Below are 15,225 nucleotides of genomic sequence, written 5' to 3' on the forward strand. Positions count from 1 at the left end.
TTGTGGATTATATATTCTAAGGCTTTGGACAGTGCAGGAAGAATGCAAATAGGTTATTAATCAGATAAGGCTGTGGCAGCACCCTTTTTAGGTAAACCCTCAAATAGTCCCTGTTTCCAGGCCTCAGGGAAAACAGTTGTAGTGAAGGAGTGGTTGAAGATATCTGTTACAGTGGGCCGTAGTGGGTCAATAATAAGCTTCATCTTTTGTACTGTACTGCCATCATGTCCAGTATATTCTGACTTGAAATGCGTTACGGCTTTTTTTTGACAGCATTGCAGATAACATTCTTTAGGTAGAATTTTTGGTGGCTAAAGTCATTTACCCCCATGAAATAATCAATGGCTCTCTGTTTTGTTTGTGGTTCAGTTTTTGTCATAGGTAATGTGAAGTACTGGCTCAGTTCATTGGCTAGGACTTTGCCTATACCAAAACCACACAGGTTTTTGCATAGGACAGTTGGTCTATTTCTGTTGTCAGTTGATGTATGGGCATGCCTCATTTTTGCATTTCACAAACCTTGATTGACTCTGTTGCGCTTGTGCTTGTAAGTAATATGATTTTCAGGAGTCTGGTGCTATTTGTATGCTTGGAATGCAGTGTTTATGAGAATCATGAGCTGTTTCAGTTCTTCAATTACCAGGGTGTATGTTTCCTTCTTACTTTTCCAGTCTTGAAGGGGGGGATACTCGTCACACTGTTGAGTAAGTGTGTTGGTAAACCCATGAAGTTTTTGGTTTATGTCTGAGAAAGTAACAGAAGACATCTTCCAAGCTATTTTTTGCGCCTCAGTTGCAAATTCAGAAAAGTTAATGCGTTTGAAGTCTTAATACTTAGTCAACTGTGGTTTCCTTCTCAGACATTCTAGTGGGGTACATCACAAAAATTATGTCATGGGTGGACATGCTAGGTGCAGATATTTGAGGAGTATGACTTACTCTGTTTGAGGATTTCATTGCAAATGTATCCAAAAGAGTGTGGCTACTGTTCGTATGATGGGTAGGAACAAGCTGAAGTAGTGACACATTTAAGAAGAAAGGATCTGCTTAAATTCTGCTCTGGATGGACTATTGTATAGAAAATTTATATTAGTGCCGTCAGCTATAATTATATGCTCATATGTCAATTCGTGATTTCAAAGAGCAGTTTCAAAGAAGACAAACCTGCTTACCTCAGCAGGCTTTGTAGAGGACACAAACAGGCACTTCATTTGATCTCTCTGAACATATGCTCCAATTGTTTATCTTCATTACTGTTGGATGTGTGTAGCACAGTAGGTGATAAATCAGGTTGTATGAAGGCCCCTACTCCACCCCCTTATCAGTTACATCCGTCGTGTCTTAGAAAGATGTAACCATCTAGATTTACTGAATTTGTGGGAATCCTTGGACTGAGCCAGGTCTTCGACAGATGAATTACAAGGATTTCTATGTTTTGAAATACATAACAGAACTTGTCAAGATGACGTGGCAGAGACTGAACATTTGTGTGTGTGCAGTACATAGCTTAGTCTTTTTTGGGCACGAAGCTTGCAAGGATGCCACTAGTGGATATCGGTGACGCTGGCCCAATGAGGGTGGGGAAACAACGCATTCCAGAGCACTGCTCTAGGGAAGAGGGAGGGGGGGAGTATGGGAGCAGAGCTCCCAGTTAACCTATAGAGAGGCTATAGCAATTCACGCATAAAAACAATATTAACAGGAGAGAAGAATGACTGCAATTAAACAAGTTAGTGCTCAATAAAGTAAACAGCTCAACTCCACCCCATTACAAGCTACATAAAACATGTTGACCTGATGTCATTATCATAGGCAGTGGTCTGACAACGTCTCCGATGATGCCTCCAGCATTCAGAGATAAAATGTTAGGCTGAAAAATATGCCTTGGACCAAGGTTTAAAGGCAGTTGGTCTGTATTTTTTTAACTTTCTTTTCTTAGAAATTACAGAACATGTTTCCATTATAAAAGTTGGTCAAAATACCCTCATCACTCCCATCTGTCTTTCTCATTTTTGAATGTGTTAAGTAACTATTGGATACTTACCAGTTGTCATGAGATTATAAATCTACAAAAAGACATTTTGAGACACAACATTTTTTTAAAAAAATCAAAAGCTGTTATAGTAATTTTCACAAACAGTTGGCAATGGTATCCTAGTGGGCAACACACTCAAAGCAAATAACTTAAAAATGTGTGTGTTAATCAGAATTTCTATTTCTGTCTCACTCTTTATGCATCTTATCATTATCTTCAGTTTCAACATTTTGTTGACAAAGAACCAGCAACTTTATTAAATTGCTTGAAGTGTTTATTAATGATTCTGCCAACCTTACAGGTTCATTTCAAGCCTGGCCCACTGAGGCTGCTCCGACAGTACTTGATCTTAATATTAAACATTAAAGTGGTAACACATCCTTTATAAATGTTTGCAGAATGAATGCCACAATCCACACACGCCTCTTACCAACTCAAAATCAAACTCAGTTTGAGGTAGGTTTGAAACTAGTCACCTAATATAAATGCTACATCTGTTGGACGGAATCATTAATAAACACTTCAAGGAATTCTCAATATCTATTATCTACTTCAAATTTTAATAAATCTCTTATATATTATCTCCTTGGGTATATATACAACAAATACAACAAGAATGTACAGTAATACAACTCACCTCAAATCTTTTAACAAAGTCTTTTGTTGTGTCTAAGGTTATGGAACCTTTGGGAATAAGTGGATATATTAAATTCTCTGCAACTCTGTTTCTGTCAACAACTGCATTCCAGCGATTCAGCTGCTGCTTTACATTCGTGAAACCAACCACTCGTTTTATCTGCAAAATACAACAAGTGAATTATTTAAAACTCTTAGGTCAATTGCAGATGTTGAGATGATATAATTTATTTCACAGTACAGTATATTAAGTGTTTAACACATAATATTCATGGAATATGAATGATATTGTCTTCATTAAACACAAAAGCTTGTAATATTTAAGGCAAGACAACTGTCAAAAAGTCAAAAAATTAAATTGTACATTTAGATTATGAATCGAGCAATTAAAAATACAATAGAAACTGCATTTTTCAACTTTGGACTTGGATAAAATATTCTCGGTTAACTTGCTGTGTCAAATCCAGATAAAATCTCAAGCTTTCAGTGACAGCCACCATAATCGCCATCAGGGGCTAAGTCTGAATTACTTCTGATGACGACGATGGAGGCATTCACCAAAAGCTTGGGTTTTCATCCAAATTTGAAAGAAAGTTAACCAAGAACTTTTTATCCTGAGCTTTTCTCATGTGAGGCTTCACAGCCAAACTGTGGTCTGCTTCTCACTATGCAAAAATTTCTCACTGATCAACATACAAGGCTGTAAACCAATATGTTGTATTATCATGGCTCTTTAGCTGAACTCACACTTGTAAAATACAATGTCGTAAGTGTAAGCTCTAAACCTGTGTCAACATTTAACATAATGTGTGCCATTATCCACAAAATTAGAACTCAGGTAAAAAAAGACACAAATGTTGTTGTGGTCTTCAGTCCGAAGACTGCTTTGATGCAGTTCTCCACACTCAACCACGCTGTGTAAGCTTCTTCACTTAAAAATAACTACATCAACCTTCACCCATATTAATCTGCTTACTGTATTATCCCTTGGTCTTCCTCTACAGTTTTAAACCCCCCTCCTGCCCCCCCCCCCCCCCACCACTCACACACTCACACACACACACACACACACACACACACACACACACACACACACACACACACACACACACTCTCTCTCTTCTGTCCAATATCACATTGACAATTTCTTGACCTCTCAGAATGTGTCCTAACAACCACTCTTTTCTTTTAGTCAAACTGTGTCACTTCAAATCAGTACTCGCTCATTAGTTACATGGTCTATCCATGTAACTGTTAAAATTCTTCCATAGCGCCACATTTGAGAAGCTTGTATTCTCTTCTAGTCCGAATTGCTTATTGTTCATGTTGTGGTTCCTTACAAGGCTACGCTCCAAACAAAACAAAAGACTTCCAAACACTTACATTTATATTCAGTGTTAGTAATTTTATCTTTTTAAGAAATGCTCTCCTATGAAACTTCCTGGCAGGTTAAAACTGTGTGCCCGACCGAGACTCGAACTCGGGACCTTTGCCTTTCGCGGGCAAGTGCTCTACCAACTGAACTACCGAAGCACGACTCACGCCCGGTACCCACAGCTTTACTTCTGCCAGTACCTCATCTCCTACCTTCAGCGCACACTCCGCTGCAGAGTGAAAATCTCATCCTGGAAACATCCCCCAGGCTGTGGCTAAGCCATGTCTCCGCATATCCTTTCTTTCAGGAGTGTTAGTTCTGCATGGTTCGCAGGAGAGCTTCTGTAAAGTTTGGAAGGTAGGAGACGAGGTACTGGCAGAAGTAAAGCTGTGGGTACTGGGCGTGAGTCGTGCTTCGGTAGCTCAGTTGGTAAAGCACTTGCCCACGAAAGGCAAAGGTCCCGAGTTCGAGTCTCGGTCGGGCACACAGTTTTAATCTGCCAGGAAGTTTCATATCAGCGCACACTCCGCTGCAGAGTGAAAATCTCATTCTGGAAATGCTCTCCTTTCTACAGTTGATCTTATTTTTATAGCCTCTCTACTTTGACTATCATCTGGCACTTTCAGTGCCTCATTTAATCTAATCCCAGCAGTGCTGCTTGATTTAATCTGACTTCATTCCATTATCCTTGTTTTCATTTTATTGATGCATATTTTATACCCTGTCTTCAAGACACTATCCATTCCATTCAACTGTTCTTCCCAGTCCTTTGCTGTCTCTGACAGAATTACAATGCCACTGGCAAGCCTCAAAGTTTTTATTTATTCTCCCAGAGTTTTTCCTTTCCCAAATTTCTCCTTTGTTTCCTTTGCTGCTTGCTCAATGTATATTCTGAATAACAACAGGGACAGGATACAATCCTGACACACTCCATTCTCAATTACTGCTTCCCTTTCATCTCCAACTTTTATACCTGCAGTCTGGTTTCACTATAAGTTGCATATAACTCTTTGCTCCCTGTATCTTATCTCTGCTATCTTCACAGTTTCAAAAGGTGTTTCCCAATCAGTATCGTCAAAAGCTTTCACTAAGTCTACAAATGCTATGAATGTGAGTTTGCCTTTCTTCAGCTTATCTTCTAAGATAAGTCATAACGTCAGTATCGCCTTGCATGCTCCTATCTCTCTCTGGAGGAAAAAAATGACATTCTCCAAGGTTGGTTTCTTCTAGTTTTTCCATTCTTTGATAAATAATTTGCGTCAGTATGTACAACCATAACTTATTAAATTGATAGTTTGGTTCACTCCTGTCGGCATATTTTCTTTGGAACTGGAATTATTACATTCTTCCCGAAGTCTGAGTTTGTCTGTCTCATATATCTTGCAAATTAGGTAGAATAGATTAGTCATGGCTGGCTCTCCTATGGATCTTAATAATTCTGAGGGAATGCCATCTTCTGAGAATTTTGATGTAGTGTGTACTAATGATTTCTTCTCTTGGTCAGAAAACAGTGTTATTGATGCATGTAAAACAGGTAATAACTGTATTGGGCCTGAATTAGATGGTATTTTTTATGTAGGTGTGAATGAGAGCTGTGAAATGACTGTGGTTGGTAAGTCTGAGACTGGTAGCTTATTGCAAATGAACGTAGGTGTGGTATGTGACTTTTTGATAGAGATACGACTTGTGTTGTTAGTGATGTTATTGATGAAGTAGTTTTGGAAGAATATAATGATGATGATGACAATGATCAGATTTTTGTGAAATTTAGGAATAATGAAGTTTCAGAGTTATTTGCGAATACAGGTAAGGTAAGTGATGTTTGTGATGATGTAAGTGAGAGTCATGGAATACCAGTCCAGTCAAAGCAGTATTTCATTAATGCCATGCAGAGTAATGATCCAAGCAGTAACGATGAGTTATCTGTAAGCCTAGAGAATAAAGGAGAAAATTTTTTGAAATTTGTGTGGGACCATATTGCTGATAACATAGATAAATTTGCATTCTGGAATAAGTTAACTGTGGTTAGTCAAAATCAGTATCCAGATTGGTGGAATGAAGTGAAAGAGGATCTAAGTATGAAACGTAATTTTGACAGTAAAGTGTTTTGTGTTCCTTCTGTAGTAAGTGATGTTAGTTGTGCTATGGAACCCATTCAGTGTGCTCAATCTTTACCTGTCAACACATGTAACCAAAGTAATGCAATGATACCAGTAAAATTGATAAAACCTTGGAAAAACAGTGTAGATGTAGCATTTGATGAAATTGAAAGTGATCTTTTACATGAAGTGTCTAATAACAAAGATGATTATTCAGATTTTGGATGTCCTCACATTAGGATTAAGATTGATCAGTGGGAAGGGAACTGTTTGATTGATACAGGTAGCCCAATTTGTTGTACAGCCGCACAATTTAGACACAAAATACAGTATAGTAAGAATTTTGTGGAAGTGCCCATTGTAGGTGTAAAGATAAAAGCAGCTTCAGGTAAGCAAAGCAAATTGGTAAAATCTCAAGTACTTTTAACGTTTAGTATAGAATGTAAAATCTTTGAACATGGATGTTTAGTGATCCCTAGTCAGGAAGAGAACATAATTCTCGGTATGGGTTGGATAGCGAAAGTTGTGGATTGTTTCGGATGGAATGCTAAAGAATTGCTTATTTTGGAACCTAAAAGTAATATTTATGTGGAAACTAATTTCTATATCTTAAACTGTGGGAAAAGTTGTAACTATTTGCTAAACATTGTGAACCATTGTGAGTACCAGGTGTTTGATGATGATACAGATTTTGATGGGATTGAGGATCCATATTTTGAAAGTGTAGTGGATTCTAAGCAAGGGAAGCTATGACTCTTAATGATATACAAGAGGAACAACTTAGAAATTTGTTTAGTGAAAAACCAGGGAAAGTGAAAGGCTATCAGTACATGCTTTACTTTAAAGATAATCAACCTTCCTTTCTCCAGCCATATAGTATACCATTTCCAAAAGGAAAGATGTAGAGAAAGAAATTCTGAAAATGGCAACATGGAATGTAATAGAGAGAAGTAGGAGTGTTTACAATAATCCTTTAGTTGTGGTTGTTGTTGTTGTTGTTGTTGTTGTTGTGGTCTTCAGTCATGAGACTGATTTGATGCAGCTCTCCATGCTGTGCAAGCTTCTTCATCTCCCAGTACTTACTGCAACCTACATCCTTCTGAATCTGCTTAGTGTATTCATCTCTTGGTCTCTCTCTACGATTTTTACCCTCCAACGCTAAATTTGTGATCCCTTGATGCCTCAGAACATGCCCTAACAACTGGTCCCTTCTTCTTGTCAAGTTGTGCCACAAACTCCTCTTCTCCCCTATTCTATTCAATATCTCCTCATTAGTTATGTGAACTACCCATCTAATCTTCAGCATTCTTCTGTAGCATCACATTTTCAAAGCTTCTATTCTCTTCTTGTCCAAACTATTTATCGTCCATGTCTCACTTCCATACATGGCTACACTCCATACAAATACTTTGTGGTAAGTAAGAGAAATGGTGGAGTGAGAATTGTTTTGAACTCTAGACATCTTAATAAATTTCTTATCAGAGGGAATGATCATCCTGAGAACATGTACGTGCTGTTACACAAATTTGATTATGTAAAATACATGAGTAGTTTGGACTTGACCTCTGATTTCACCAGATCCCAGTTGAAATTAATTTTAGAAAGTATACAGCATTTTTGTATGGAGGTAAGCGTTTTCAATATTGTATGGTGCCATTTGGGTTAAATGTATGTGTAGCTGAATTCATAAGACCTCTGGATTCTGGTCACAGAAAAGACTTGGGAACAACATTTGAATCTGTTAAGAGATGTGTTTTCAAAATTACAATCAGGAGGGATGATTTTGAAAATAGGTAAATGTAAATTTGGTGTGGAAGAAGTTGAATTTTTGGAAAATGTTATATCTGAAAAAGGAATTGCACCTGATAAAGAGAAACTTGACGCTATTACTAATTTACCTCCACCTCACAATAAAAAAGGGCTTAAACCATTCTTTTGGGTTAACTAGATTATCGAAAATTTTGTAGCAGCCAAGCCTTGAATGCTCCATACTTGTGTTAACTTTTGAAGAAGAATACTGTTTGGGATTGGAATCTGGAGTGTCAAGATGCTTTCGATGAGATCAAACAATAGCTATGTCAAAGTCAGATTCTGTTCAGACCAGATTTGTCTTTTCCTTTTTGTATTACAACAAACAGTAGTGATGTTGGATTGGGTGCTCATTTATTTCAGGAGGTTGAAGTTGATGGTGTTATTGAACAAAGATCTCTTGCATTTGCTAGTAGAGTATTGCAGAAACATGAAAAGAAATACACTGTTACTGAGAAAGAACTTTTGGCTATGTATTGGGCATTCAGCAAATTTAAAAATTATTTACTATGTCACAAAGTCATCATCAATACTGATTACAAAGCATTATGTCATCTTCAGGTGTGTAAGCTGTACCACAACAGAATTACTCATTGGGCCTTGTTTTTACAGCAATTCAGTTATGAAATCGGATACATTAAGGGCACAGATGATGTAGTTGCTGATGCTTTATCTAGGCTACCTTTAGGAGGTGAATCATCCAACAACTTTGGAGAAAGAGAAAGGCGAGTTTAAAATTATGTACTTGAAAGGTGTGAAAGAGGAAAAAGTTTGCAAAGAATTCCGTTAAGTATGAAAATCATGATCAAAATTGGAAATTGGTTAAGAGCCTGTTGGTAAGAAAGGAGGAGAAGGGTACACAAGAGTATTTTATTCAGGAGACATAAGACTGACTCAGAGGATTGCAAACTATGTTGACCGATACAGTGTATTGATACTTTAATTACTTATACACATGAGAGTTTTGGTCATTGTGGAACAACCAAATACACACAAAAGATTCAGGAAAACATCTATTTTTATAACATAGTAAGAAGAGTCAAGAAGAAGATTGCCAGCTGTGACAGATGTCAAAGAGTGAAGATAAGTAACCAAACAAGTAGAGGCCAAATGCAAAGCATATTGCCTAATGGAAACCTTGATCTCGTGTCTGTTGATGTTTATAGACCTTTACCTAAGTCTAAGAATGGATTTTGTTATCAAACCACAGTTTATGTATTTTTGAAGTTCGTAAAGTTGTTTCCTCTCAAGAAAGCTATCAGTAAGCAAATCAACTCTACATTTGAAAACACGTATTTTTATCAGGTGGGTATTCCTAAAATAATTTTATCTGATAATGGTTCTCAGTTTACATCACAAGCTTGGAAAGATTTTGTTGATCACACAAAAATAAGGCATATTCTAACCTCGGTGTACCATCCTTTGAGTAACCCTGCAGAAAGATATATGAGAGAGATTGGAAGTCTGTTTAGAACATACTGTAGTAAGAATCTTACCAGTTGGATAGATCATGTCAGTGACTTTGAGGATATTATGAACAGCTAACTAATTTCTTCAACAGGTTTTTCACCATTTGAAATAATGTTTCATCATAGACCAGCTAACTTTATTTCTAAAAATGTTCAGTTTCCACCATGTAAAATTCTATCACCACAAGAGAGGGAAGAGTGTGTTAAGGAGATGATGAAAAAACAGGGGGACGGGAGAAAGCAGAGACATGATGGTAAAAGTAGATTTTCTGGGTTTGAAGTAGGAGATCTTGTGTTGGTGAAAGCCAAAGAGAAATATAAAGTGTTGACATCTGAGATAAAGAATTTTTTCAGTATTTATATTGGACCATTCGAAATTCTTGAAAATCCACATCCTGGTGCATACAGACTTGTGTAAGCTAAGAAGCTGTTTGGATTACGCAATATCACTTACCTGAAAGCACATAGACATTATTCATCAGCATCTAAATTTTGTTTGTTTGTTCTTTTTTCCATTGTCATGAATTTAATATATAAGATGTTGTGATTTTTAAAGTTTTGTCTTATCTATTGACTGGGTTAAAATCTATGATACACTATGTAATTATGTTCTGCAACAGATTTGTGCTTTAGAATTTAATACATAGATGCCATGAGGCTAAATGAGTAGATACTTTTACAGTTTTGAAATGGGACAGTAATCATAATTTGTACTGCAAAAATTAGGAACAGTACCTTAGTATATCTGTGTGTATCACCTAGTGATTTCATTTCTTTTTTACTGATTTTAACTTTGTTTATTAATTTTTCTAATGTGAACACTTTTTAATCTCAATTGACGTACATCTCATATAACTGACTATGTAAAATGAAGATGGAGAGCATTTCTCATGTGATGTGAAGGAGGTATTGAACAACGTATTTAGTACACAAAATAATGTTTCAGGATTTGATGTGAATGCTAGACAGGAAGTTACGTATATGTTGAAGCATGTGATGATAACTCTAAGGAGGAATCTGAAAGATGTGGGTAGATCCATCCCCCACACTGCTGTATGGCTGAACCCTGCTGGACCAGTCATCTTGCAAGAGATCGTGGGTGCTGAGTAATGTATTCAAGCATCTGTCGACTGAAATGTGTGTTGTACCTGATATTTGTGAATTGTTAACCAAGACTGCTAAAGACAGTGTTTCTCAGCATAAATGCATGGTTATTTTCAACTGGGGGATTGACTCTCCAATCATTATGTAACTTTAAATCAGTATGTATTTTTTTTAAACTGTAAATGAATTTTCTAGGCCTTTGTGTACGTAGGCCATTGTGGAAGACATTTACTAGTGTGAACAATATAAAAAGATGTATGTACAGATGTCTGCTTTCATACTCCGATTTTGGTTGTCAAGCTACTGGATCGTGTCATCATTCAAAGCTAACTATGACTGTTTACCTGAATATATCCTAAGTATTGCAATATTGTATCTAACTGGATCTTGAGTTGTGGACAGACTCATGCTTAGCTCTGTTTTGGGTACACCTAGTCATCATGACTGTGTGTTATTAATTTTATTGTGTTGAAATATTTTTTGATGGTTTGTACCCGGTGTGGTTTGGATTCATGGATTGGCCCCACATCGTAAACTCAGGCCCTAATATTTTTCCATTATTTTGTTCTTTCTTGAGTCAACATATCCTTGAATACCATGGTTTATAAGGCTGACTGATTTCTACTCATGCTCGAGTATATTCTTCTGGTTTGTACCCATCAGTGTGTTTTTGAGTCTGCTCACTCCTCGTACACTTAGACTCTGAAATTTTTTCTCTCCTCTTTTGAAGATTTGATTGTATAGATCATAGCTTAAAGTTTATAAATTCTAGTAATTGCCATTGTTTCTGTAATTATTTCTATAGTTTAGTGGTGTAATGTTGTAGTTTTGACCTAGCATTATTTGTCTTGTCACAGTATGTTCCACAGATCTGAAAATCTGAGTGCCATATCCTGATACAGGTACAGATTATGATTTTTATAGCAGATATTTTTCTTATGTTCTCTATAAAATGTTATGTATCATATACTTCTATACATCCATCTGCTATCCTGTGATCATTTTGTACACCATTTGGCAAACCTTATAGTCTGTCACAAAATATTGTAAAAACCCTGTTTCCAAATTTTGTGAAGGAGATATTGTAATGAATCATCCTCCTCTAACATTTTCTTTTTTATAGAGATAACTGATACCACCTCCCCCATGAACCATGGACCTTGCTGTTGGTGGTGAGGCTTGCGTGCCTCAGTGATACAGATAGTCGTACCGTAGGTGCAACCACAACGGAGGGGTATCTGTTGAGAGGCCAGACAAACATGTGGTTCCTGAAGAGGGGAGCAGCCTTTTCAGTAGTTGCAACGGCAACAGTCCGGATGATTGACTGATCTGGCCTTGTAACACTAACCATAACGGCCTTGCTGTGCTGGTACAGTGAACGGCTGAAAGCAAGGGGAAACTACAGCCATAATTTTTTCCCAGGGGGCATGCAACTTTACTGTATGGTTAAATGATGATCGCGTCCGGAGGTCAATTTGTCCCCCATTCGGAACTCCGGGCGGGGACTACTCAGGAGGACGTCGTTATCAGGAGAAACAAAACTGGCGTTCTACGGATCGGAGCATGGAATGTCAGACCCCTTAATCGGGCAGGTAGGTTAGAAAATTTAAAAAGGGAAAGGGATAGGTCAAAGTTAGATATAGTGGGAATTAGTGAAGTTTGGTGGCAGGAGGAACAAGACTTCTGGTGAGGTGAATACAGGGTCATAAATACAAAATCAAACAGGGGTAATGGAGGAGTAGGTCTAATAATGTATAAAAAATAGGAGTGTGGGTAACCTACTACAAACAGCAGAGTGAATGCATTATTGAGGCCAAAATAGACACGAAGCCCACGCCTACCACAGTAGTACAAGTTTGTATGCCAACTAGCTCCGCAGATGATGAAGAGATTGATGAAATGTATGATGACATAAAAGATATTATTCAGATAGTGAAGGGAGACGAAAATTTAAGAGTCATGGGTGACTGGAATTCAATAGCAGGAAAAGGAAGAAAAGGAAACGTAGTAGGTGACTATGGAATGGGGTTAAGAAATGAAAGAGGAAGCCACCTGGTAGAATTTTGCACAGAGCATAACTTAATCATAGCTAACACTTGGTTCAAGAATCGTGAAAGAAGGCTGTATACATGTAAGAGGCCTGGAGATACTGACAGGTTTCAGATAGATTACATAATGGTAAGACAGAGATTTAGGAACTAGGTTTTAAATTGCAAGACATTTCCAGGAGCAGATGTGGACTCTGACCACAATCTATTGGTTATGAACTGTAGATTAAAACTGAAGAAACTGCAAAAAGGTGGGAATTTGAGGAGACGGGACCTGGATAAACCAACAGAACCAGAGGTTAGAGGTTGCAGAGAGTTTCAGGGAGAGCATTAGGGAACGACTGACAGGAATGGGGAAAAGAAATACAATAGAAGAAGAATGGGTAGCTTTGAGGGATGAAGTAGTGAAGGCAGCAGAGGATCAAGTAGGTAAAAAGACGAGGGCTAGTAGAAATCCTTGGGTAACAGAAGATATATTGAATTTAATTGATGAAAGGAGAAAATTTAAAAATGCAGAAATGAAGCAGGCAAAAAGGAATACAATAAGTGCAAAATGGCTAAGCAGGGATTGCTAGAGGACAAATGTAAAGATAGATAGGGGTCAGATAGATACTGCCTACAGGAAAATTAAAGAGACCTTTGGAGAAAAGAGAACCACTTGTATTAATATCAAGAGCTCAGATGGAAACCCAGTTCCAAGCAAAGAAGGGAAAGCGGAAAGGTGGAAGGAGTAGATAAAAGGTCTATACAATGGCGGTGTACTTGAGGACAATATTATGGAAATGGAAGATGATGTAGATGAAGATGAAATGGGAGATATGATACTGCTTGAAGAGTCTGACAGAGCACTGAAAGACTTAAGACGAAACAAGGCCCTGGGAGTAGACAACATTCCATTACACTTCTGACAGCCTTGGGAGAGAGAGCCCTGACAAAACTCCACCATCTGGTGAGTAAAATGTATGAGACAGACGAAATACCCTCAGACTTCAAGAAGCATTTGTAGATTTAGAGAAAGCTTTTGACAATGTTGACTGGAATACTCTCTTTCAAATTCTGAAGGTGGCAGGGGTAAGACTACTTACAATTTGTACAGAAACCAGATGGCAGTTATAAGAGTCAAGGGGCATGAAAGGGAAGCGGTGGTTGAGAAAGGAGTGAGACAGGGTTGCAGCCTATCCCCAATGTTATTCAATCTGTATATTGAGCAAGCAGTAAAGGAAACAAAAGAAAAATTCGGAGTACGAGTTAAAATCCATGGAGAAGAAATAAAAATTTTGAGGTTCACCGATGACATTGTAATTCTATCAGAGACAGCAAAGGACCTGGAAGAGCAGTTGAACGGAATGGACAGTGTCTTGAAAGGAGGATAGAAGATGAACATCAAGAAAAGTAAAATGAGGATAATGGAATGTAGTTGGGGATTTAGATTAGGAAATGAGTCACTAAATGAGTTTTGCTATTAGGGGAGCAAAATAACTGATGATGGTCAAAGTAGAGAGGGTGTAAAATGTAGACTGGCAATGGCAAAGAAAGCATTTCTAACGAAGGGAAATTTGTTAACATTAAGTATAGATTTAAGTATCAGGAAGTCATTTCTGAAAGTATTCGTATAGAATGTAGCCATGTATGGAAGTGAAACTTGGACAATAAATAGTTTGGATAAGAAGAGAATAGAAACTTTTGAAATGTGGTGCTACAGAAGAATGCTGAAGATTAGATGGGTATATCACATAACTAACGAGGAGGTATTGAATAGAATTAAGGAGAAGATAAATTTGTGGCACAACTTGACTAGAAGAAGGGATCAGTAGGTAGGACATGTTCTGAGGCATCAAGGGATCACCAATTTAGTATTGGAGGGCAGCATGGAGGGTAAAAATTATAGAGGGAGACCAAGAGATGAATACACTAAGCAGATTCAGAAGGATGTAGATTGCAGTATGTACTGGGAGATAAAGAAGCTTGCACAGGATAGAGTAGCATGGAGAGCTGCATCAAACCAGTCTCTGGACTGAAGACCACCACCATAACAACAACAACAACGACGACAACTAATACCATGTATAATCTTGAATCTTGCATAGGTTAAAATAATCTTAACTGTTTAATGAAGTAAATTCATGTAATTTTGTATTATATTTCAGGCTAAAATGTATAAAAAAGAAATTAATTTGTTACATCAATATGTACTAACAGTTAAAATTACTCTTCTTTTAAAAAATATATGAAATTACAAAATTTCTGGCATACTTAAAATTCATATAATTAATTGTGCAACCTAATGCTAATTTTAAATTTGTTTCTGGATTTATTTATGAAATAATGACATAATTTGGTAAAGATTTTTCTCCTCTCAAGAAAGTTTGTAAACTCTTTGGAAATTGTGGGTACTGTAGAATCTAAGTAGTGGTGGGCATGCCTCTGATGGAAATGCACACATTTTGCTAAGTTTGTCAACAACAATGTAATTATTGCTTTTCTGAATGTGGAAATTGTAAAGTTAGTGTGATTTAGAAGAGTGGAATAAAATAAAAAAGAGCATTTATAGCAACGGGCAACTCTTTTAAGAGTTATTTTCGTCAGCAAGAACCTAATTATTTGCGACAACATATAAAAGTTTTGGTGCTGAATACAACTATTTGTGAAAA

General features: G+C 37.2%; 1 protein-coding gene across 1 annotated transcript in view; it reads right to left on the reverse strand.

Annotated features, from left to right (window-relative positions):
* Positions 1 to 15,225, reverse strand: part of LOC126458203 (U3 small nucleolar RNA-associated protein 14 homolog B) — a 66,920-nt gene that overhangs the window by 37,287 nt on the left and 14,408 nt on the right. The window contains exon 3 of the mRNA XM_050095097.1: positions 2,672 to 2,830. Within this exon, the coding sequence (XP_049951054.1) occupies positions 2,672 to 2,830 (159 nt within the window). The remainder of the gene's footprint in view (positions 1 to 2,671; positions 2,831 to 15,225) is intronic.

This window comes from Schistocerca serialis, chromosome 2 (assembly GCF_023864345.2).
Source record: "Schistocerca serialis cubense isolate TAMUIC-IGC-003099 chromosome 2, iqSchSeri2.2, whole genome shotgun sequence".
Classification (NCBI taxonomy): domain Eukaryota; kingdom Metazoa; phylum Arthropoda; class Insecta; order Orthoptera; family Acrididae; genus Schistocerca; species Schistocerca serialis.